We start from the raw sequence: 26,381 nt of genomic DNA, 5'->3' as shown, positions 1-26,381 counted from the left end.
TGATGGCATTCATTCCATAGGAGTAGAATTCACCCAGAGTCGCTGGTTTTTGTAGCTGATGTTTTGTTATTTGTGGCAGGTTCCAACACTTCCTAGAGTCTTTTTCAAGCCAAGCCCTTGAAAAAGCATAGTCGCCACATGTTCTAGCCCAGACACTGGGCCTGTAATTATGACCAAAACCTATAGTGAGGGATCCTGTGTATTCCTAGGTCTAGGACCCTCTTTTCAGCTATGGGTAACCTAGGGAAAGGGTGAAGGGGTGCTTCCTAACTAGCCTTGGCTTTTTGTACCAGCACTTGATCATGAAAGCTGCATGTGTTAGAATGAGGTCCCCACTCAGCACCCTCAGTGCTTGGGGAGTGTCCCCCTTGGCAGTCACCGCACCCTGCCTCACACCTGACACTCCCGCTGTTCACTCACCTTGACTCCTGCCCTGTCCATCCCCACTCCAATCTGACTTGTGCTTCCTCAGCCTTCAAGGCTAGTGAAATTGGTTCCTCCTAGTTTTCCCCAAAGCCCGCCCCTGCCTCCAGGCTGCTTCCTCGTCCCCAGTCTGTGTCCCATGACGCCCCCTGTGCCCATGTACTGCGCTTAGCACACTGGGCTGTTGTGCTCCTGAGAGCAGGCCTGGGTTCTCCTTCATCTCACGCTACTCAGTCCCCACCAGCCCAAAATGTCTCTCTGAAAGACTCAGTAGACTCCATACAGCCCATACCAGAACTCAGACCCCGTACACCCAGTGGAGCACTGGGACTCAAGTCAGAGGCTATTGAGTCTCTCTCTGGATGTGATTGCAACTAGCCTGATGGCCTGGTTACATCAGGCATCAGAATGGCTGTTAAGGGAGAAGGTGGTTACTAGGGGCCTTAATAATGAACAACCGGGAATGTAAAGACCCTTCTGTCTGTTGACTTCCTAATCCCACCTCCTATTGACTGAATACCTGCTCTGAGACAGTCTCAAAATTGTCCTTTCCAATGTCCCATCTTTCATATGAAAATCAGAGAAAATGGAGGAAGCCGTGAGTGACTTTGGTTTGTTTCTAATTATGAGTAATAGTCATCATAGAAATCTTCAACGATATGGAAAAATATAAAAAACAGATAAATGTCATCCGAGATTTCACAGTTGAAAGCAACTCGTCATATGTAAGCATTCTTTTTTTCATCTTTTCTGTGCATGTCTGCATCTTTGGCTATAACTGAAATCATTCTGTACATTCATGTGTATGATTTTTTTTTTCTGATGTAAAACATCTTCCATTACAGCTGCCAGCAGCGGCAACCCCTACTGTTTATTGCACGCTTTTTAGAAGCCCCACCTGAGGACATGTTTAATGAAAACTTATTGCTGAGGATGGCTTCTCACTCACCCCCAGCTAATGATGAGTGAATCTTTGCTAAAAGCTAGAGATTTTTGTCATTTATCTCCACCTCTGCCAAAGAAATTGTGGAGAAATTGCTGCCAAATGTTAACTGTCTCTGCAGCAGACATTTAAAAAAGAGTAAACAGAATTGTATGTAAACAGAAGGTCTCTTCACAACAAACACATTTTGTTAGCTGATAAACATGCTTTTATTTTTCTACCTTGTGACCTTATTGCAGGTCTTTGGTAAGATGGGCCATTACTTTTTGTTAAAGTGTCATTGTGTCTCAGCTGGCTTGTTTTCCCTTCCTGCTTGCTCAGAGAGTCATGTGTCGCCCAAGGGCTATGAGCTGTACCCTCTGTTCTAGGTGGTGCCAGACAGGAGGTTAGAATTAAACTCTGGGTGAAAAGCAACCCCTGCTTTCTCGGTTCTAAAGTTTATGACCTTTTCCTGTGCATCCCAGGTGTGCGTGCCTCCCAGGACCCCCTGCATTATCTGAGAATCTGCCTCTAGGGCAGGTGGTGGGACTGAGACGAGAAGCGCAACCAAGGCAGGAAGGCAGTATTTCCTTCCCCAGATCTGGAATTTAGCCCAGAGTCTGGCTTTTCAGACTTGAAGTTATGAGGATTGTTTTGGGGGCAAGCTAGAAAGGGATACAATTTCCCTTGGAACGCCCTCATCTTTTTGATGCCTGCTGTCGTCGACACTTGTGCTAACTTCACTGATGTCCACAGCCTACAGAGTAGCCACTTACCTACTGACCCAGTTCCAGTAACAAGGCATTTTGAGCTATTGGAATTCACGTGGCTGCCAGACACAGCCATGAAAAGGTGGACAGGCCAGTTAACAAAAATGTATCAGATGTACCTTCTTGCTAAGGCCTGGATCCTCATCCAGGCCCCCGAGGCCCCTCCAAATGAACACAGCAGGGGCATAATAACGTCCATGTGGCTGTAGCTCTTAGATCTGTCTCTATCACAGGCTCACCCTCCGCCCCACCCACTGCTAACCTGTTCCTTCCACACGAGCCTGCCCCGTACAAGAAATAGGGGGCCGTATTACTCACCCAAGCTCATCCTGCCCAACTTGGCCTCTCCCCTGGCCAGTCACTCCCACTCAGTCGAAGGCCTCTAGCTTAGTCAGGTGACTTTGTATTTTTAGTTTTCTGTTGGCTTATATTGGCCAGCCTGGAGAGTTATTCTACTGATGTTTGGTGTTTGGTTTTGTGTGTGTGAATCTTGGTATTGCATCTTTACTCCTCAAGTGTTGCTTCTCATTAGCAGAAAGAGATGTTTCATAGACCCAGAAGATTTTTTTTCCTTCTAATTAAGGTCTGTCTTAAATTGAGAATAAGAGGTCATTAGTTGTAGTGTCTTCCAATGGGGAAGAGCCTGATTAAACCCATGATAGAGAGGTGAATAGGAGCACACACAATCTCTGCCCTCTGTCTCCCGTTCAGCTGTGACTGTATGGCAGCCCCTGGCAGAGATGGGAGCACTTGAAACCACAAATAAAAATGCTTCTGGGTACATATACATATCCTTTGTGAATTGGTAAAATACCAGGTTCCTTACAAAACAACCTCCTACCCCCTAAAAAGATGACCAGTGGTCCTGATGGCACTCATTCTGAAGGTCTTGGCTCACGCATCACTTGCTCAGAGTGACCTTCCCAGCCCCACAAACAGATGATATGATGTCATTGCTTCCTCCACTTTTCCTTCACAGCATTTACCAGAATTTGAGAATTTACCTGGTTGTATGACTTTGTGTTTTTAAGTAATGTATATCTCCCATAGCAGATGCTCTGTGGATAGAGACTGTGTTTTATGCCTCTCTTACTCTTTGTTGGGTTCCCAGCACCTAATCCAGCACTTGGTTAACCTGGGACTACATACATGCTAATGAGAGGGAGCAAGCAAGTCCTTTGATCTCAGAGGTTCCCAAAGCAAAATGTTTTACCCTGTTCCTTTTGGAGACACCACTTGTCAATGGGGACCTGTACACTTTTTCCATTAAGCAATGTTACTTTCCACAACACGTTATTCGTAACACTTGTACAGTACTTAGTACACCAACTGCATCAATGACTCTTAAGAGCCTATTTAACCTGCTGGGTTAGAGTTTTATTCCAGATGGAGACAGCATCTCACTTGACTTTAGGTTCCCTTTTCTGATTCAGGAACCTTCTGATGGGCTAAATGGAATTTCTAACATCCAGGCAACTCTCAGGCTCTCATTAGACTGTTGTCTGGCTGATTGGTCAAAAATGTTTTCCTTTTTCTCTGATTATTCTCTGCCCAGGTGTGGGGACCTATGTCTCTTACTTGCTGTGAATGACCCTGCACGTTCTGGACAAAAAAAGAGTGCACCTTTTGATTATGTTGCTCTCTTTCAACTTATGAAACTCAGTGATTTTGGTAGAGATAGTGACATCATTCTCACCTTACTAATGCTGAACATCCAAAAAAAAATTAAAGATTACATGGTGTTTAAGATGCAGAATTAGAACCAAAAAGCTTCTGATACCTTCTCTGCTTTTTACTTAATGCAGAAATTCAAGGTTTTGTGGAATTCTTTAAAAGAGATCCAAGTGTTACTATCACCACCTACCACCCACCCCCACCCCACCCCCACCCCCACCATCCCAAGGATCTAATCCATCAGGCCGTCCTGCTTTGCCCTGAGCCGCTGTCAGGATGTTCCATTGAGCACCTCCATTTAGCAACCTCTTCTCCCCACACTGCAGTCCCAGATCATATGATGCTGACTGGTCTCTAGGCTGATGGCTATACCACGTTTGATCCTTTTTTGTGTGTTTGTATCCAGGATCGTCTGTTTTTTGTGATGGAGTTTGTGAATGGGGGCGACTTGATGTTTCACATTCAGAAGTCACGGCGTTTTGATGAAGCACGGGCTCGTTTCTATGCTGCAGAGATCATTTCAGCGCTTATGTTCCTACATGACAAAGGAATCATCTATAGGTGAGTTCTGGTTGCTGGTAACCCCTCTCACATGAACCTCTCATCCCTGGTTCATTTCCCTGATTCAGCTTATCCTTCCAGTTCTCATGATGAACAGTTGAACTCTTTTTGAAATTCACGAAGTTTTGCGTGTCCTTTAGAATAAATGAATAACACAATGATAAACACTGCCTGCAGACTAAAGCTTGTGCCTGTGTGGTATTTGTAAAATAGGCTTGAGAGTCTCGAAAGGACACTGTTCATAAATTTGTTCAGCTGGGGTTTTCAAGTGGCTGAACTTGCTGGTCTCTTCTGTTTTAACCTTGGGAGTGATTCATTCCATCTTCAGAATCTATGCCTAAACTGCAGAGCATGAATACCTCTTGCCCTAAATGGCTGTGATAAGAATCATGGTCAGGAGCCAAGAGGTGACCTGTTGACGAGTAGGGTCCTGCTTGATGATGTCTGTCATGTGAAGTCCCCTCCTAAATCTTGTTTGATTTCATTTCATGACACATAAGTCTTTATCGTAATATATCATATGTTAAATGGGCTTGAAATCTGGTTAATGTTGTTAGATCTCAGAGCAGATAAAAGTAACCTTACTCAGACACAAAGCTGAGTATGGTGGAAAATGTAATAGTGAGTGTTAGGTAATTTTCATCCTCAAGTTTTCCTTGTTTCCCATTGTCAAAGTCTTTCTACCTTTTACATCACATTGTAACTTAGTTGCCACATATGCCTCATTATTTTTCCCTCTTGAGAAGCAATTGTTTCTTTCCTTTGAGAAAAATTCTCTCTCAGGTGCATTCATGTAAAGAATTTCCTGATTGAAATTTGCCGTTTATTAGCTTTGCTGTTCCTTTGTGAGCTGATGACAGTATGGACATCATCATTAAAGTGTGAGAGAGCTTTAAAACTAAATATTCTTAAGTACCCTGAGAGGAAAAAAAATAGGCAAAGAGAAGTGAGATCAGTAAAGAATGCAGCAGGACTGGTCCATGGTGCCAGAAAGAAGTGGGAAAACGAGATGGAGCAGGCTTGGTGCAAAAATGTCTTCTAGTAAATTCGCAGTGCAGAGCCGTGGAAGCTCAAGTGGACACAGTGCTCTGTCACAGCCCCAGCTGTGAGGTAGCAGAGTGGGGAGCTGGCAGGATAGCCAGCAGCGGGGTCGTCCCTTGAAGGTAACCAGGAATCTCCACTCACTCCTAAGTCATGAGACGGCCACAGGTTACTCTGTGGAAGCTCTGTGCTTCCTTGACCCGGCCATGCTGTTGTCCTGGCGGCTCCAGCAGGGCACGTCTCCTGTCTCAGCTTTGAGCCCAGTGCATGATTGTTGGTGGTTGCTGACACGGTCCCTGATGCTGGAGGGGGTTCTAGGTCCTTCCTGGTGGTGATGTGGGACTCTGGACTCTGTGTTCTGTTTGTTCTCCTCTCCATGGCTGAGCTACCCATCTCTGGTCTGCTGACCCCAAGGAAAGCCTTCCCCACATTTAATTTTTAAGAATAACCACTTTCCTGTTTGACAACGGCTTGTGTTGTTAATTTTAAAACAAAACAAAACAAATGGCAACAAAAGCTAAATGGAGTACTTGTTACAGGCCCAGTACTTGACCGGCATTTCTTTCTTAATCCTCCTAATAATAAATTATATAACACTAGTGTTATCCATGCTACTTAGATGAATTACTGATCTTCAAAAGACTTAATAACCAGACTATTAACTGGTAGTGGAGCCAGAATTCAAATGATGTTTTTAACCACTGAGCTACACTGTCTCCTCTAGAGAGATTTAAAGGCTTAGAGTACAACTGTAAAGTAAATTTTCAAGTAAACCCCTTGAAGAGTGGACTGCTTACTCCCTCTTTGGTGATAGAGTGGCTTTGATTTGTGAAAATGAGGCAGAATGGGTATCTTGGTTCATTCAGGCTGCTGTAACAAAATAGCACGGATTAGGTGGCTTATAAACAATGGACATTTATTTTTCACAGTGGAGTCTGGAAATCTAAGATCAGAGCACCAGCATGGTCATGTTTGATGGAGACCCTCTTTCTGGTTCCTAGCTGGTGCCTTCTTGCTGTGACCTCATATGGTAAAGGAGGCCAGGGATCTCTCTGGAGCCACTTTTATAAGGCACTAACCCTGTTCATCAGGGCCCCATCCTCATGACCTGAGCACCCCTGAAAGGTCCTACCTACTAATACTATCAACTTTGAGAATTAAGATTTCAACATATAATGTGGGGAAGGGAAGATACAAATATTCAGACCAGTAAGGGGGAAAAACACTTGAATAGTTAAATATTCTGGCTTTTCATAGGACTGCATAACCTTCATGCAAGGCACATGCTTCATCTGCCTCTCCGTCTCCTTGTTTCACTTGTTTGAAATGTGGAGGATGGACAGTGTAACCTAATGTGGTTTCTGGTGAAGCAGTATCAGCCCACATCTTGAGAAATTTTATTTCAGTTCTTGGTCTTGCAGTTTAAATCTGAGAATTTAATGTACTCTTTGACTTGAATTCCACATGCAGTCTCTAACTGATATGCTTGACTTCGAAGGGAGCACATTTAATTAGGATAGATTCCAATGCTATTTTTATTCTGTGGATTTATTTCACTGGATAATTTAATTCCATTCAGGGTATTGGCCTGAGAGCAGAGTCTTAAGGATAAGCCTTTGGATGCCAAGTCCCTGGAATCCACACACAGTGAAGGGCACATTTGGATCCCAGGGGTATGAATTTGATGCAGAGAGCACAGGAGGAGAATTGGACAGCCTCGTGTATCATACATGTCCTGGGATGGCCTTTATCAGAGCTAAAAAGATCTCCCTGAATGATACCTCTGATCTATTCAAAGAGGATTGTTGTCGTTTGGCTGTTTTGTCTCATGTTTCCAGGGGAGGTATTTCTTTTCCAGTGAATTACAAAGATGGTACCATTTGCAAGTCGTCATCAAATGGGACTTTAGAAGGTACTGCCTTAGGCTCCCTCTGACATGACTGTCTTCTGTCTCTCTGCCAACTGTGCCTTGTGTGAGAGGAGACAGGCCAGTTACATTCAGGTGATTTTCTGCTTACGTTCTGACCCTGATTTCTCAGATGTGTTCATGTGTTCACTTGCATTTCATGGAGGAACAGAAGTCTGGCTCTTGGGCATTACAGCAAGGAAAAAGTCTGCCCCTTTGCCTTTGGTTGGAAGGTCTGGAGCTTTGGTGTGGCTGCAGACCAAGTCTAGAGGGCTTTGAATTAAGCAGTCAATGAGTCACTTTGCTAAGGGAAAAAAAAGACCATTCATTCCTTTGTTTGGGGCTTGTTGGCTGATTAGAAGCCCAGATAGTACTCATGAATAATTTACATGGGCACTGACTTTTTTCCAAAGTCAAGCTTTACAGAATTGGGGAAACAAAGGGCCCCGCATCCCATTTACCTGACTGCCAGCATTACGGGCACCATTTTCTATCCTGTTTCGAAAGCTGTATTAAAGTTTACTCACAGGAACTTGCTTATGGGAACTGATCCATCATTGACATTTCAGCTCCCAAAGCCAGCCAGCACCCATTGGATTTTCTGTTTCTGAGAAGACATGGAATGCATCTAAAATAGGTTGAGAGAGGAAGAATTTATAGAAGAGCTCAGTTTACGTTTTGATTCATCCTTCTGAGGTTATGCTTGAACACAGTGCATTTCAGTGCAGTTTTCATCTTACACGTCTAGCTGCTTTGTGCCCTGTGCAGTTCTCAGCATGGGGGGTGCGTGGTAATCAGTGTTTACTCCTCAAGCTCCGAGTGCTTCCTGGGGTCACTTGCTCTCCTGTTGCCCAGATGTCGGACTGGTCACAGAGGTGACTGCCAGACCTGACACACTGTCTTGTACTCGTATGTGTACACAGCACATTAGCTTTAAAAGAAAATCACTTTTGAGTTCTCCTCAAATTAGAGAACAATCACTACCTAATTTGACTTTTCAAATAAATTCAGAATTTGAGAGGATTAGCAATCTCCCTGCCAGATGAGATTTTTAAGCTTCTGAACACAGCTGTAGCATCTGCATGAATACACCAGTCTCTAATATCATCTGACTCTTGTTTCTCAAAGATACTGTAAGGGACCATCAGATTCCTTATTGACTTCACGTTCCTGTGTGATCTAAAGTTAGCTGAGCATTGCTTTGCTCAGAGAGCCCGTGCTAGAAGCCACCTCTGTGAGCATTGCGTTCAGGTTTAAGAAGTCACAAGTCATCTGCTTCCAGATCAGCTTGGTGTTGGGTCAGTGGTAGTAGCATGTGCTTGAGTCATTGTTCTCTGTTATCTAGCTCTTCCCCCTCTTGAACTGGGGCAACACCTGTCTGATTTCCATCTCCTGGGGCCTTTCTAACTCCTAAGTATTAGCAGAACTTGCAGAGTCCCCAAATGTCTTTCATTTGAGCCTAGAATTCTGGACTCTTACCTGTATTGGAATTCAGTTCTGTGTTTATATTTATTCTACTCATTCTAGTGATAAAGATGGTCTTTTTAGATAAAGATGAAAGCCCAAGTTAGGAGTTCTGTTTTCCCTTTGCCGTACAACACCTCATTCCTTCTGCCCCAAGAAGTAGGTTTACCCTTTCTTGATATGCTTGATACAAAAACAATTACAATTGTCATTTTTATCTTCATAGAGCAGTCCTTGTTTCTTTAGGATGCACAAGTTGTGAGATTCTCAGTATGTTAGTAACTTTCACTTCGGATTTGGCCATGAGCCCTTACCTAGCATTGTTCCTGGAACTCCGAACTTTTTAATCATATTCTTGCCCTCTCTCTTCTTAGCTTGTTCTGCCAGTTGATGGCCTCATTCCATGCCTGCTCTTCCATCACCAGAAAGTGACTTCAATCCCTAACTCCCAAGACCTTTTTTCAAAGGTATGATGGAGAGCTCTGAGAATTACCAGTTTATTAGAACAGCCTGACTTTTCCTCCTACAGTGAAACTCATCAGCCCTCTTTGTCCTCCCTTGCACAGCCTCTGGGGATATTTGACAAGTATTTATGGAGCATCAACTCTCTGCCAAGGATATGGATACAGTGATGAGCAAAAACAAAAGTGCTGTCTTGTAGGCAGTATGGTTGAGTGAGGGAGAAAGACATCAATTACATGATGATCGTATTAATACAAAATCGCAACTGTGACCAGTGCTATGAAGAAGAATGCATTGCATTGAATGAGAACATCTCATAGGGTGTTTCAATCTGGTCAAGGAAAGGTGGAAGATTTTCCTAAGGAAGTGACTCATGAGCTGAGGTAACCAGTAAAGAGGGAAGGAAAGAGCATTCAAGACAGAAAGAATAGCAAATGCAGGTGCTCAGTATCAGGAGGGAACATGGCAAGTTCAAAACCTTTTAGAGAAAGAAGTCCAGTATGGTTGGGATCTAGGAGGCATAACTTCCCTTAGTTGACATTTCTTTAACTTAGTGTGCTCTCTGTCCTCTGATGACTTTAAGATTTTATTAGGCACTCCTTGTAAATAATTTACTTACAAGTTGGGTAAGGCTGGTCATGCTGTCAGTCCCTGGAGGAGCCATCTGCTCACAGTGAGTTCCTTGTGTCCGGATCTACGTGTTTATATTCAACAATGACATTACAAAATGTCAGACCTCCAAGATTACTTAGTGCCAAGTTCCCTGTTATGGATGAAAGAACTCAAGCCTGAAATATCCAAACAGTAAATTGCTTCTCAGGATGGATGTTTTCTTAGGAGGGCTCGCTTGCAACTTGTTTTTCATCTTCAGAAAAAAACATCACCATTAGGAAATTTTCATTCAGTCTTCATGGAATGCTGAGCTTAAGGGCTAAACAGGACATTCACAAGCATGTGGTGTTCACTCCATCTCACTGAGGAAAGTGCAGTGGAACTCAGGACATAATTAGAGCTCCCACTGGTGTTAGGCGGTAAAGATACAACATGAGTAGATGTGGTGTCTGCCCTAAGGTTTTTTCTGTGGGGTGGGAGAGATGGCCCATAAATAAGAGCAGGTGGGTTGCAAAAGTGAAGCGTGCCCAGGGCATTATGGGAGCACAGAGAACAGCCACTTAGCCTAAGATGCAGATTTAGGCAAACTTCCTGTAGAGATGATTGCTGAGCTGAGTGTGTGAAGTTAAAAGCTGAATAAAGTTAAGTAGGTGTTTAGGTAGAAGACAAGCTCTAACACTTAACACTGAGAAGTATGAAAGTCCATGGAGGGTGGGGTAGAAAACGACTAGAAATTTAGTAGTACTATGCAGAGTACATCATGAGAAATGCTGGACTGGAAGAAACACAAGCTGAAATCAAGATTGCCGGGAGAAATATCAATAACCTCAGATATGCAGATGAGACCACCCTTATGGCAGAAAGGGAAGAGGAACTCAAAAGCCTGTTGATGAAAGTGAAAGTGGAGAGTGAAAAATTTGGCTTAAAGCTCAACATTCAGAAAACGAAGATCATGGCATCTGGTCCCATCACTCCATGGGAAATAGATGGAGAAACAGTGGAAACAGTGTCAGACTTTATTTTTTTTGGCTCCAAAATCACTGCAGATGGTGACTGAAGCCGTGAAATTAAAACACTTACTCCTTGGAAGGAAAGTTATGACCAACTTAGATAGCATATTCAAAAGCAGAGACATTACTTTGCTGACTAAGGTCCGTCTAGTCAAGGCTATGGTTTTTCCAGTAGTCATGTATGGATGTGAGAGTTGGACTGTGAAGAAGGCTGAGCGCCGAAGAATTGATGCTTTTGAACTGTGGTGTTGGAGAAGACTCTTGAGAGTCCCTTGGACTGCAAGGAGATCCAACCAGTCCATTCTGAAGGAGATCAACCCTGGGATTTCTTTGGAAGGACTGATGCTAAAGCTGAAGCTCCAGTACTTTGGCCACCTCATGCAAAGAGTTGACTCATTGGAAAAGACTCTGAAGCTGGGAGGGATTGGGGGCAGGAGAAGAAGGGGACGACAGCGGATGAGATGGCTGGATGGCATTACTGACTCAATGGACGTGAGTCTGAGTGAACTCTGGGAGTTGGTGATGGACAGGGAGGCCTGGCGTGCTGCGATTCATGGGGTCGCAAAGAGTCGGACACGACTGAGCAACTGAACTGAACTGAAAGCCTAAAGATTCAAGTATGGTGGGAGATAAGGCTAGAAGAGTTGATAGAAATGAAGTTATATAAGGCTTAATATTCTGGAGAAGTTTGAATTCAGTATCACTTGAGGTTTGGCACCATTGCCTGTCATAGGAAATGTAAAATTCCATTGGCTTAAATTAAGTAGAAATGAATTTCTCTTTCCTGTAAGAAGTCTCAAGGCAAGAGATCTTGCTCTGCCATGAAAACTCCATGGAGTCCTCTGGGGCCCAGATTTCTATCTTTTATATTCTGTTATATTCAGAGTCACCTCATGGTCTTAAAATGGTTGCTGTATCTCCAAAAGTCATCTCTGTATTCCAATACAAGGCAGTACTGGAATAAGAAGGGCGAAGGACATTCCTTCCATTGAGTCTTCTCTCTTTAGAGATCCTCCCTGAACTTTCATACAGTACTTACCATGGAATTGTCCAAAGCTTGGTCATACTTGGCTACACCTAACTGCAGTAAAGGCTAGGATGTTATTACATGGCTAAAAATTGGGGTTCTCTTATTAAGGGAAAAGAAGGAAAATAGTTATTTGATGAAAACTTGCACTATCAGATACAAATTTCATACCAGGGAATTTGGCTCTATGTAGCAGGTAATGGAGAGTCTTTGAAGAATCTTCAGCAAGTTGGATGACATGACTGGCTTTATATTTTACATATATTTTGTGGGAGAGTGTGTGGATATGTGCATGGGGGCAGAAGGGGAAGGTTGAGTTTGTGCCTATTATTGTGTTCTGGGTAAGAAGATAATGAGGCTCTGATACATTGGTAGTAGGTCTGAGGAGAAGGCCAATGTTTTTGAGGTACCAGCAAGTAGAACAGACTCAGTTCAGTGACTGGGTAGACCCAGGGGGTGAAGGAAAAACCTGGGGTCATACCTGGGTGTTTAGTTAGAAGTCTGAATGAATGATGGTACCATTAGGTACAAGAGATCATGAGCCTGGGAAGAGATCTCGGCAGGTGAAGAAGATGAGAATTAGAAACGTAAGCTATCAAGTACTTAAGACACGTGCCGGTGGAAATGCATAATAGGCAGATGGACTTGAGTCTGAAACCCATTGAAAATGGGCAGGAACTAAATATTTGGAAGTCATCAGGACATAGCTGTTAGTTCAGATCATAGCACTGGATGAGATCATCATCTTCTTTGAACTGAAGGAATGCTGGGCATAGTTTTCAGCCCATTTCGTGATGGTCCTGAGGACATGGGTGGGTTGCTGAACGCTCCAAGCCTGTTTACCGGTCTTCAGTGAGGGGTACCATTGACATAACTTCCCTGCAGGGTGTTAACGAAACTCCAATCAGATGGAAGTGGACATGTGAAAGCTCTTTGAAAGCTCCATGCTGTGTGGACAAATGAGATTATTCTTTGCATACATGCTATCAGCTGATTTGGATTTTCTTTGTGGCATAGGCTTCAGCTGAAATTTTGTTCAAAATGCATCCTCAATAGTAGAGAATTGAGCTTCCCTCATGGCTCAGCTGGTAAAGAATCTGCCTGCAATGCATGAGACCCCAGTTCGATTCCTGAGTCAGGGAAGGTCCGCTGGAGAAGGGATAGGCTACCCACTCTAGTATTCTTAGGTTTCCCTTGTAGTTCAGCTGGTAAAGAATCCGTCTGCAATGCAGGAGACCTGGGTTCAATCCCTGGGTTGGGAAGATCCCCTGGAGAAGGGAAAAGCTACCCATTCCAGTATTCTGGCCTTGAGAATTCCATGGACTGTATAGTCCATGGGTTCACAGAGAGTCGGACACGACTAAGCTATGATTTTTCCAGTGGTCATGTATGGATGTGAGAGTTGGACTATAAAGAAAGCTGAGTGCAGAAAATTGATGCTTTTGAACTGTGGTGTTGGAGAAGACTCTCGAGAGTCCCTTGGACTGTGAGGAGATCCAACCAGTCCATCCTAAAGGAGATCAGTCCTGGGTGTTCATTAGAAGGACTGATGCTGAAGCTGAAACTCCAATACTTTGGCCACCTGATGCAAAGAGCTGACTCATTTGAAAAGACCCTGATGCTGGGAAATATTGAAGGCAGGAGGAGAAGGGGACAACAGAGGACAAGATGGTTGGATGGCATCACTGACTCAATCGACATGGGTTTCGGTGGACTCCGGGAGTTGGTGATAGACAGGGAGGCCTGGTGTGCTGCGGTTCATGGGGTTGCAAAGAGTCAGACATGACTGAGCGACTGAACTGAACTGAACTGATCTGAAGACCAATCTTTGTAGTTCTTAACTAGCCGGGCATTCCACCACACCACTGTTGATGTCATCTATGATGTCATGATGGTGGCAGCCACTGACTTTGCAGCCCACAGTCCCCAGGATCTCTTTAATGGTTCCAGAAAGTTCTCAGGACCATCAGTTGTTGATTCAGTTGTTCATTTCAACAGCACCTATCAGGCAGTGTGGACAATCTCATCAAAAGTGATGTTTCCACTGTGTTTAATGTTTTTCTGCTTCTTTCTGTCTCTTGGCATTTCCCTGAAGGCTTTGATATCAGGTAAGAGGCAGAAGGTACCACCCCAATCTGGGTCTGTTCTGAATGGCCAGTTTTACTGTAATCCTCAGCCCACTCCAATAACCACTTGCCTTGGTGATGTCATCACCAGCCTTTTTTGGAGACAGACCAAGAGGTCCAATCTTGGGGCCCAGGGCAGATGTGGCACCAAATCCCCCTCCAGTGCACCTCATGTGTATGCCTTTGATCTCACTGGGGTTGAACTTAAGCAGCATAGTGGAGGCAGCTGGTGTCAGATGAACTGGGATTCAGGCTGAACAACGAAAGTTGCACCTTGGCCTCCTCTGAGCTGAAAGAAGACTGATAGGCCTCTGCCCTGATATCAAATTTGATTATGCTTTTCTTTCAAACCAAATCATTTTCTTCGCATTTTAGCCACATTTTGATACTGTGTGTAGTTACTATACTTACGTGTACTTATCATTAAGTCCTTAAGATACCTTCCTCAAAACTATAAGCCTTCAGAATAGGAGAAAATAATAACAAATGAAGCAACTGACAATGAATTAATCTCAAAAATATACAAGCAACTCCTGCATCTCAATTCCAGAAAAATAAACGACCCAATCAAAAAATGGGCCAAAGAACTAAACAGACATTTCTCCAAAGAAGACATACAGATAGCTAACAAACACATGAAAAGATGCTCAATATCACTCATTATCAGAGAAATGCAAATCAAAGCCACAATGAGGTACCATTTCACACCAGTCAGAATGGCTGCTATCCAAAAGTCTACAAGCAATAAATGCTGGAGAGGGTGTGGAGAAAAGGGAACCCTCTTACACTCTTGGTGGGAATGCAAACTAGTACAGCCCCTATGGAGAACAGTGTGGAGATTCCTTAAAAAAACTGGAAATAGAACTGCCATATGACCCAGCAATCCCACTGCTGGGCATACACACCAAGGAAACCAGAATTGAAAGAGACACATGTACCCCAATGTTCATCGCAGCACTGTTTATAATAGCCAGGACATGGAAGCAACCTAGATGTCCATCAGCAGACGAATGGATAAGAAAGCTGTGGTACATATACACAATGGAGTATTACTCAGCCATTAGAAAGAATACATTTGAATCAGTTTTAATGAGGTGGATGAAACTAGAGCCTATTATACAGAGTGAAGTAAGCCAGAAAGAAAAACACCAATACAGTATACTAACGCATATATATGGAATTTAGAAAGATGGTAATGATAACCCTATATGTGAGACAGCAAAAAAGACACAGATGTATTGAACAGTCTTTTGGACTCTGTGGGAGAGGGCGAGGGTGAGATGATTTGGGAGAATGGCATTGAAACATGTATAATATCATATGTGAAATGAATCACCAGTCCAGGTTCAATGCATGAGACAGGGTGTTAGGGGCTGTTGCACTGGGATGACTCAGAGGGATGGGATGGAGAGGGAGGTGGGAGGGGAGTTCAGGATGGGGAACATGTGTACACCCGTGATGGATTCATGCCAATGTATGGCAAAACCACTACAATATTGTAAAGTAATTAGCCTCCAATTAAAATAAATTTATATTTTAAAAAAAAGCTTCCTTAGGAAACCCTGGAACATAGGGGACAGGTTGTAAAACTTGGAGACTTGACTCTTACATTTTGTTTAAATTTCAACTGTCTCTCTAATATATGGGGAAAACAGTCAAAGTCATCTTGTTTGCTTCATTTGAAGCAAATATTTTGGTTGTTCGTTTGAGGGGAGATTCAAGAACACTTTCGTAAGGTTACTAGAGTGAATATCCTGGTGCAATTTCTCCAAGGACCCAGATTAATGACAGAAAGAAATTTCAGCCCTGAAACACTTTGTTTCTGTACTTCACTTACTAGATCAGAATACAGATCCTGGCCTACCTCTTCAGTGTTTGACCTTTACGTCAACAATGGCTGTGGTTATTTGGGACTAACTGATAAATGTGTTAATTGATTCCACTGCCTAATGAAACCAGACCACCGGTTTTGCTCTATTCCCACCAAATTGGTTAAGCAATCTACTGCTTCATTATAATTAAATACAACCTTGGATTTATTTGCTATGTTCTAAAATAAAATCATTGATCTTTAGGTATCAGGTGAACACTGCCATTTGTAAAAAGTGATTCAGTTGTTCAGTTCAACAACTGCTTATGAAATGCCTTCTTAATGCAAAGCTTTATGTCAGACTCTCAGAGACTAAAAGAGGAGTAAAGAGAGGCCTTGCCCTCCAGCTTTGGTTTCTTGTTCATTCCTTTAATACTTACTGGTTGAGCATCCATTGTGGGCCTGGCACTATTCAAAGCTCTGAATAAAGCTGGCAATACCCCCTACCCTCCAGGAGCTTAAATTCTAACACAGGTAGTCAGACAAACAAAAAGTAAGTATATTGAGTGTTGGGGTGATAAACTCTATGGAGAAAAAGCTCTGTCAGGGAAGATAAAGCTTGAGGAAAATAGTTTTACTGTTTATTAACACATAGGGGATTAAGAACATTTTCTCTTGTAAGGACTGTTTGAGCAGATGAGCAGTGACCTAAGGACTTGAGGAAACAGGCTCTCTGTGAATGTCTGGGGAAAGAGCATTCTGGTCTGAAGGAACGGCAGGGCACAGCCTGTGGGAGGGGGCGTGTGCTCTGCAAGGACAAGGATGATGGTGCAGAGAGGTCTAGGATAGGAGGAGATAATCTGAGCTCTCTCCCTGATACTGCTGTACGAAATAATAGCCACATGCACTGAGCTTTTATCTTGTGTGGATAAATGCCTCTGTAAGAAGTTGGACATATTTAGTTTTACCTTCTTATGACATCTCTCCAAGAGGATTGTGTCCTCCTTCTTTTATATATAAAGAGGCTCTGGGAAGTAAAGTAACTTGTTCAAGGTCACGCAACCTGTGGTAGAACTCTCCCACCCTATAAAATAATATATAAAATATATATATGACTATGTTAGAAATCCTGGTGATTTCACTTTTTTTTATGATTATGTGTAAGTTACTGAATAACATTAACACCCTAAAGTTATTAAGGGGCTGTACACAAATATTTTTATCATAAAAATGTGTATATATAGTCTTCATGGGATATACATTCTTTAGTGAGAACAATCATTTTCCCCCTTTTTTTTTAATTTTGAAGATAAAATTAATTCCTCTCTAATTATAAAAGGAACATATAGCAACCACTGAAAATTTTAAATTAAAAATTAACCTATAATCCTACTGAAAGATAATCATTTTTGTTTAGATATATTTCCTTAGAGTTTTAAAATGTATTTACTTTTAAAAAAAATAACAAAATTGATATCATACTATATATATATTTTTAACCTAATTTTTTTCCACTTAATCTGTCATGATCATTTTCCCCCATCATGAAAGTCATTTATATTCTCTTTTAAACCTAATATTACATGATGCAAAGTGGTCTATCATATGATCCTACTTAACTTATAGTACATTTAAATTGATTTATTAATAATAGTGAGTTTATTATTTCTTTGTATATCTCTTTGGATCAGTCTTTGATTATTCTTTTTTTCCCCTGGAACAGATTCTTAGAGTCTCAGATACTGCTGAGTCAAAAGACATTTGCATTGTTGTAAATTTTTTTCTGGGATTTGAGGAACCTGGCTTCCAGTTCTGTCTTGCCACTTCCCAGCTGTGGAATTTTGAGCAAGTTACTTAACACCTCTAAAGCTGCAGTTTCTTCACTGATAAAATACAGATCGGAGAAATGCACCCCTGAGAGGTGCCTGTGAAGCCTTTAGCCCGGAGCCTAGTATGTTGTGCGTGCTCAGTAATGTTCACTTTTTGAACATTCTTTGGGAAAAAATGCATCAAAGCACACATTTTAATGATGGGTATTGGTGTTATCCCATGGATTGTATTGATCTTGCCAGTTCACTTCCTCCGACAGATCTTAAATGTACAATTTGATAGGTTTGACAAGTGTACACTATATGTGATCAATTCTCCAAATAATAGAACATTTCCATCATCTCAGAAAGTTTCCTTTCAGTTCTCCCTAATCAACCAGTGTTTATTCCATATGGATGTTGTATGATGTGAATATCCGTACTAGGAGCCTGAAAGTAAAATCGCTTCTCAGTAACACCCTTGTGAGTATAAGAGGATGCAGTTCTTTTAGGTGACTGAATGCAGTGATGGTCATGGTCAGAAGAAAGCCCCCAAAGACCTCATTTTCTGTCAGATTTACTCTTGGTAGAGAACATAGTTCCAGGAGGATAAACATCAGCAGTGGGTTGTCTGAATATCTGAGGGATAGGTGGTTTTTATTTTTTGTAATGTTTTTAAAATGTTCTGCAAAAAACAACCATTGCCTTTTTAATAATTAAAAATGTTATTTTCAAAAGGGATCTCATATGTGATACTGAATATACCCTAATGCGAGTTTTTTTATTATGTCAAAAATAGGTGCCTTGCTGCTGCTATACCAGTTAAGCTCTGTCAAGCCTTGGCTTTCAGGCTGTGATCACTCTTTGTCTGTGAGTCACATCCTGGGCTACTCAGGGTGCCATAATGAACATTGTAGACTGGGTGACTTACACAACAGAAATTCATGTCTGTAGTTGTAGAATCTGGGAAATCCAAGCCACTGGCCATTTTGGTTTCCGGTGTGAGCTCTCTTCCCAGTTTGCAGACTGCCACCTTCTTGCTGTATCTTCACATGCCTGATGGGGAAGAAACAAGCCCTCTGATGTTTCTTCTTATAAAGGCACTACTCCTGTCGTGGGGGGCCCCCCTCATGACCTTATCTAACCCCCATTACTTTCCAGAGGCCCCATCTCCAAGGATGAGGTGGTCAGGGCTTCAGGATATGAATTTGGGAGGTGTGCAACCATTCGGTCCATTGCAGTGGTTCATTCATATGTTTATTAAGCTGTCAATGTTTTCTATTATGAGAAGCAAGGTGCTTTGAGTCTACTTGATGATACAAAATTACCCGGAAATAATTTCAACCTGAGGAGAATAGCACCTGCTGGAGTTGAACACACCATGGGCTGACATGAGAGAACAGCTGGGGATTAGCTGAGGGCATTACCATTCTTTTGGCTCACTGAGCCATGTATGTTAGTCTTGGAGTTATATTTTCCAGTGTGTTGAGACCGAATCCTCCTCCTGGGTCCCAGTACTTAAGCCTGGCAGGAGAAATAGCTAAGCGGAATGTGGTGTGACCATTTGCCTTTTGATAGATAGCCTGCCTGAAGGTGGAATCTTTTTCCATTGTCTTGCAAATGTCAAATTGTACTTATCAGCAGACTTCCTAAGAAGAAATTATTTTAAGAAGAAATTATTCTAATTATTCCTAAGAAGAAATATAACTTGGTACAACCACATTACCTTTTGGCAAAGATGCCCAGACATTGATGAATTCTGTGGGTTCAGTTGCAAAGAGGAGTGAGTGAAAATGACGAGCAAACTGCTTCTCACCTTGAAGAATGACATCATTGAGGGATCCAGTTCCCAAAATGTGTGATGCTGCTCACAACGGGGAGGTGGCAGTTTGACTGTGTGACCTTTCATTTCTCCTTCCTCAACCCCAGAATATCCCTCCAAACCTTCTCTTTCACATACAGAATCTCTGCACTGCATCCTAGCCTGCATTCTTAGTATTTACCTGGTCCATGGCCCACTGACACAAGTTTTGAGTCTTGGGGTTGGAAGGAAATTCAGTTATACACCCTTCTCCTTCGAAGCATGCAGACCTAATAGTCTGCTGCGTGGTCATTTTGCCTGTACTCACACACCTCCACGTGGAGAGGAACTTGTTCCCTTCACTTCTAGGCATCGATGACTACTGGAAATTTCCCCACTGTGTTGACTGAAACCATAGCTCTCAGTATCTTCAGTTCACTGGTTCTGAACCACTCAGAAAGAGGAGACTGGAAAAACACAGATCTTCTACAAAAAAAAAAAAAAAAGCCTTTCGGATATTTGGAGGCAATTTGGTTCTTCCAGTGTAGTTTGTCTGCCAAAGAAGGAAATATGATTAGTATGATATTGTTCATCCTGGTTGTCTTTTTCAGTCAGTGATTTCTGAGCAGTCATAAGCCATCCATGTAATTTTTCATTCCTGATTAAGTATCTAATTGGTGTGTTACATTCTCCTTTTGTAAAAAAAATCAGCAGTATTATAGCTAGGAATTGGTTAGCTCATTTTATTCCTCTTAAATAGGACTTAGGCTTTAATTGAACTTTGTCAGTGCTGATTATAGGGGTAGCAAGCCTAGTGGGAAGTTGATTATTGGTGTGACATTAGGCTCCTCAGAGTTTTCCTTTTGCAAAGGTGAGGCATAGGATGAGTACAGATGTGGGGATGGAGGAGATGAAGACCTGAACACCTCGACTTAGAGGAACGTGTGGAACTCCTAGTCCAGTGACCCATCTCAAAGTTGTAAATACCAGGCTAACATTTCAGTGGCCACAGGCTCCAGGCTGATTGCATGGCAACACTGCAAATGAGAAGGTATGGACTTACAGTTAAGAGCAAGACTTTAGAATCAAACTTGGATTAGAAACTTACCTCTGCAGTGTACTAGCTCCATGATACTGGATGAACTCATTAATTCCTCTAAATCTCAGTTTTCTAATCCATAACATGGGAATAACAGTACTGCCTGTCCCATGATTTTATTGTGAAAATTCAATTCATGTGGCTTATTTCTGATAAGCCTGATACCATGTCTGATATCAGTTAATAACATCAGTACATGTTATCAGTTAGAAAATAATCCTGGGAAGAAACGTGAACAGTGAACCCACTTAAGAGGTGCACAGCTTTAATAAGGAAAGGGTAAATAAATTATGGTATATCCATCTTGAAGAATATTATGCAACTATTGAATGAATAACTGAGTTAGACTTATATTTATTCACCTGGGTGGTTTTCTCCTGATAGTGAGAAAAATAAATAGTATGTATGCCCATTTAAGTCCCATTTTTTGCTTAATAAAAAAACCCAGCAAAGCCAACTGTACATAGACATGTACTTGGAAGAAGTGGGAGAGCAGAAACAAGTCTGGGATGGGTCGGACAGTTCTTAATTTTTCATTATGTGTCTTCAGATTGCACCACAGATTGTGGTAAGAATGGGTTACTTTTGTGATTTTTGAGAACCAGCATTTTTAAATGAAAGAAGCAAAAGGGGTGGGGGCAGAGGAAGAGGAGAAATCAATCGCCAGAGCACGAGAAGGGATGGCCAGCCCGGGAAGGGATGTTCTCTGGCAGGGGGTGCAGGGTGAAGAGCTGGGAGCCTCAGGCTTTCTCTCTCATTTGTCATGGCTCTGTCAGAGCTTGGCATCCAGAGCTTTGCTTTTCTTGTTCATTTTCAATCGGTACCCCTCCATTTCTGGCACATGGTATAGAATGTTTCTTCTTTGTCTTTTTCATTTCTGTTTTTATGTCTAGCAAATGAGCTTGTCTGGGGAGATCACATTGGGAGAGATAAATGATGGAAAGATGGATCAGTTCAGTTCAGTCGCTCAGTTGCGTCCAACTGTTTGCAACCCCATGGACTGCAGCACGCCAGGCCTCCCTGTCCATCACCATCTCCCAGAGTTCACTCAGACTCACGTCCATTGAGTCAGTGATGCCATCCAGCCATCTCATCCGCTGTCATCCCCTTCTCTTCCTGCCCCCAATCCCTCCCAGCATCAAAGTCTTTTCCAATGAGTCAACTCTTCGCATGAGGTGGCCAAAGTACTGGAGTTTCAGCTTTAGCATCATTCCTTCCAAAGAAATCCCAAGGCTGATCTCCTTCAGAATGGACTGGTTGATCTCCTTGCAGTCCAAGGGACTCTCAAGAGTCTTCTCCAACACCACAGTTCAAAAGCATCAATTCTTCGGTGCTCAGCCTTCTTCACAGTCCACCTCTCACATCCATACATGACTACTGGAAAAACCATAGCCTTGGCTAGATGGACCTTAGTCGGCAAAGTAATGTCTCTGCTTTTGAATATGCTATCTAGGTTGGTCATACTTTTCTTCCACTGAGTAGGCGTCTTTTAATTTCGTGGCTTCAGTCACCATCTGCAGTGATTTTGGAGCCCTCCAAAATAAAGTCTGACACTGTTTCCCCATCTATTTGCCATGAAGTGATGGGACCAGATGCCATGATCTTCGTTTTCTGAATATTGAGCTTTAAGCCAACTTTTTCACTCTCCTCTTTCATCAAGAGGCTTTTTAGTTCCTCTTCACTTTCTGCCATAAGGGTGGTGTCATCTGCATATCTGAGGTTATTGATATTTCTCCTGGCAATCTTGATTCCAGCTTGTGATTCTTCCAGCCGAGCATTTCTCATGATGTACTCTGCATAGAAGTTAAATAAGCAGGGTGACAATATACAGCCTTGACGTACTCCTTTTCCTATTTGGAACCAGTCTGTTGTTCCATGTCCACTTCTAACTGTTGCTTCCTGACCTGCATACAGCTTTCTCAAGAGGCAGGTCAGGTGGTCTGGTATTCCCATCTCTTTCAGAATTTTCCACAGTTCATTGTGATCCACACAGTCAGAGGCTTTGGCATAGTCAATAAAGCAGAAATAGATGTTTTTCTGGAACTCTCTTGCTTTTTTCATGATCCAGCAGATGTTGGCAATTGTTTCTGGTTCCTCTGCCTTTTCTAAAACCAGCTTGAACATCAGGAAGTTCACGGTTCACATATTGCTGAAGCCTGGCTTGGAGAATTTTGAGCATTACTTTACTAGCATGTGAAATGAGTGCCATTGTGTGGTAGTTTGAGCATTCTTTGGCATTGCCTTTCTTTGAGATTGGAATGAAAACTGACCTTTTCCAGTCCTGTGACCACTGCTGAGTTTTCCAAATTTGCTGGCATAGTGAGTGCAGCACTTTCACAGCATCATCTTTCAGGATTTGAAATAGCTCCACCGGAATTTCATCACCTCCACTAGCTTTGTTTGTAGTGATGCTTTCTAAGGCCCACTTGACTTCACATTCCAGGATGTCTGGCTCTAGATGAGTGATCATACCATCATGATTATCCAGGTCGTGAAGATCTTTTTTGTACAGTTCCTCTGTGTATTCTTGCCACCTCTTTTTAATATCTTCTGCTTCTGTTAGGTCCATACCATTTCTGTCCTTTATCAAGCCCATCTTTGCCTGAAATGTTCCCTTGGTATCTCTAATTTTCTTGAAGAGATCTCTAGTCTTTCCGATTCTGTTCTTTTTCTCTATTTCTTTGCATTGATCGCTTAAGAAGGCTTTCTTATCTCTTCTTGCTATTCTTTGGAATTCTGCATTCAGATGCTTATATCTTTCCTTTTCTCCTTTGCTTTTTGCTTCTCTTCTTTTCACAGCTATTTGTAAGACTTCCCCAGACAGCCATTTTGCTTTTTTGCATTTCTTTTTCATGGGGATGGTCTTGATCCCTGTCTTCTGTACAATGTCATGAACCTCATTCCATAGTTCATCAGGCACTCTATCTATCAGATCTAGGCCCTTAAATCTATTTCTCACTTCCACTATATAATCATAAGGGATTTGATTTAGGTCATACCTGAATGGTCTAGCAATTTTCCCTACTTTCTTCAATTTAAGTCTGAATTTGGTAATAAGGAGTTCATGAAAGATGGATATAAATAGGGTATTAGTTGTTGACTAAAGAGCAGTGTTGATGTAACTTATTTAGATGTGTTAATACATAATCTGATAAAAAGAAATGTTGAGCTGTTCTAAAAAGATTACAGTGAAAGCAAAGTCCAGCCTCCCGATTTCTCTTTCTCAAGGCAACCAATTATCCATTTCTTGTATATCCTTCCAGAAATGGTTTACACATACATAAGCTCTATATTTAAGGGTATTTCCTATTGAAAAACAAAGGGTGTTATAGTATATACTCGAAGAACAGAGGTTTTTCCTAAGCCTTTTGAAAGACCAACTCTGAACTCCTGTAAAAAGCTAGAAGTTTTGAGACTCCTTCTCTTCTCTGAGAAAGGTCTGTGGGTGAGGGCTCAAACCTGCAAAGAATTCTGCTCTTGTTGGAGAAACTGTGTAGATCTGTTCAGATCATGCAACGGGCTTATAAAAGTTTATTGCAGTTATGTAGCTACAAAGAGAAATTTATTTCCAGCCCTACACATCCTGCAGTTGCATCAGTGGTGATTTATAACTGGAGTAAGGAGCAGCAGCACACACGTCCACGCTGGCTGCATGGGGTTTGCATTGCTTTGGGGCAGAGCACTCATTTACCAACAGTTTCTCAAGCCTCTTTCTCTAAGAAGCACTGGAGCAGGCATTGTCAAAGGGAGAAAAAATAAGACATGAGCTCTTACGTTCTAAAAACACGTGAGAACTCTCCAGAGCCTGTAAATCAAGCAAGTTGCTGTTGTTTAGTCGTTCAGTTGTGTCTGACTCTTTTGTAACTCCCTGGGCTGTAGTCCCTCCAGGCTTCTCTGTCCATGGGATTTCCCAGGCAAGAATACTGGAGTGAGTTGTCATTCCCTTCTCCAGGGCATCTTCCCGACCCAGGGATCGAACTCGAGTCTCCTGTATTGGCCAGTGGATTCTTTACTGCTGAGCCACCCAGGAAGCAAGAGCAGGCATTAAATGTTTGTTTAATACAAGCATGAGACACTTGCCCCTCCCTAGTTTGCCCTTAGTGAGGATTTTAACACTCCTTTGACGAAGAAATGGAACAGAGCAACACAGGAAAGCAGGTGATAGTGAGTCATGAAATTCACCCTTAAGGAGAATAGGTCTTGCCATCATGAGCCTTTCCTGAGGGACCCAGGGCTCTTGTGTTAATTCTTGGAGGAAGGAGGAAGGAAGACCTGTTTGGGGGGGGTTGTGCTTATTTATTTGTTCTAATTCCTACACTAGTCGCGGGAATTGAGAAAAGTATGCTGGGGTGGTGAAATTAATTTAAGACTCCATTGACAGCTTGAAATTAATTTAAGACTCCACTGACAGAGGAAAATTTTGACAAAGCGAACCTGAGGGCTAAATGTTGTCAGGATGGCTGATTTTATTGCTACTCTTAAAAAAGGGGAAAGATTCAGTTTTGGCCTGAAGAACACTGAAGTTTTGTTTTCTTGTCTGTGAAGACACAGGTTCAAACCTGTCAGAGGCAGTCACTGAGTTTCCTTATGACTGATTTGTATGTGTGGCATCAATTTTTTTTTTCCCGTAAGAATCTGGATGAGTAATTCAGAAAGTCAAAAAATAGCAAAGGAGAAAGAAATGAGAAAAGCTAGCCAAGGTCTCTCCCAGATGCCAGGAAGGTCCACACAGACGGGAAACGTCTGTGAGGTCTCTGTTTGTTTCTCTCCATGCAAATCCTCTGCCATGCTCCGCAGAACTCGAGTGCTCTATCTGTTCAGCTGCCATTTAAGAAATAGGACTCTGTTCTCCGTGGCTTATTCCTTGGGGTTTCAGAATGTAAAATATGAAGTGTGTATAATCACAGTTCCCAGCATGTCTTGGCATTTCAGCTTTGGCAGCGAGAATGGGAAAAACTGAAACTTTTATGGCCGGGGTGGCTGAGTATAATCTTTGTGCTATGGCACCGCCAGAGGAAGTATGTTAAAAAGCACTTTCCCTCCACAGTCCGTCTGAGGGGCGGCTGGCTTTGTCCAGTTTGCAGCAGCTAGGGTATAGTTTAATGTTGTGTTTGCATCCAAACAAAGAGGGGAGTGTCGAGGGCTTACAATGCAGAGCATTTTCACAGTATGTCACTAGATATATAACCCAGGAAGGGTGGTCTGGGTCACACTGGGTGTAGAAAGAGTTAACTCCAGAACCAATAACTTTCCAGAGAAGCTCAAGATACGGTGCTTCCTAAGAATCTGTTCTCAAGATAACAACTCAGCAGAGGGTTAAGATGGAAAGAGTTCAGGAAAGAGCAAGCACTTTGTGGGACTTCCCTGGTAATCCAGTGGCTAAGACTTTGTGCTCGCAGTGCAGGGGGCCCAGGTTCACTCCCAGGGCGGGGAACTAGATCTCTCATGCCCCAGCTGAGAGGTCACATGCCACAATTAAAGATCCTGCACACTGCAACTCAGCATGGCCAAATAAATAAATTAAAAAAAAAAAAAAAAAAGAACAGCACTTTTTAAGAGAAGAATTACAAGAAATTGCTTCCACCTTCAGTGGGTAGCTTAAGCACAGTGGAGAGGTGGGTCAGCCCTGTGTCTTAGTTTTCCCAAGAAGTCCCACCTTGCTCCTGTGACTCCTCCTGAATAGCAGCCCCCTTTTACTTAGCGTCCCATTTTGGACAGTGTACTATACAGTCACCCTACAAAGAGGTGTCCGCATTCTACAACCCTTTTTTTTTTTCTTCCTGTGAGATCACAGAACCAAAGACAAAGGGATATTTTTTAGGAGTATAAAGGGTTCCCCTTCTGTAGGAAAGGAATTCTCCCAGC

The 26,381-nt window shown here is 42.4% G+C and overlaps 1 protein-coding gene and 1 pseudogene across 2 annotated transcripts in view; one reads left to right on the top strand and one right to left on the bottom strand.

The window, feature by feature from the left end:
• PRKCH (protein kinase C eta) overlaps positions 1-26,381 on the top strand; it is a 361,590-nt gene that overhangs the window by 164,155 nt on the left and 171,054 nt on the right. For both annotated transcript variants that reach the window (XM_018054083.1, XM_013967227.2), the window contains exon 10: positions 4,196-4,350. In XM_018054083.1, coding sequence (XP_017909572.1) covers positions 4,196-4,350 — 155 coding nt within the window. The remainder of the gene's footprint in view (positions 1-4,195; positions 4,351-26,381) is intronic.
• Positions 13,710-14,230, bottom strand: LOC102180130 (annotated as a pseudogene).

Source organism: Capra hircus, chromosome 10 (assembly GCF_001704415.2).
Source record: "Capra hircus breed San Clemente chromosome 10, ASM170441v1, whole genome shotgun sequence".
Taxonomy (NCBI): Eukaryota; Metazoa; Chordata; class Mammalia; order Artiodactyla; family Bovidae; genus Capra; species Capra hircus.
The sequence above is the reverse complement of the archived record's forward strand: the minus strand, read 5'-3'. Positions and strand labels throughout refer to the sequence as shown.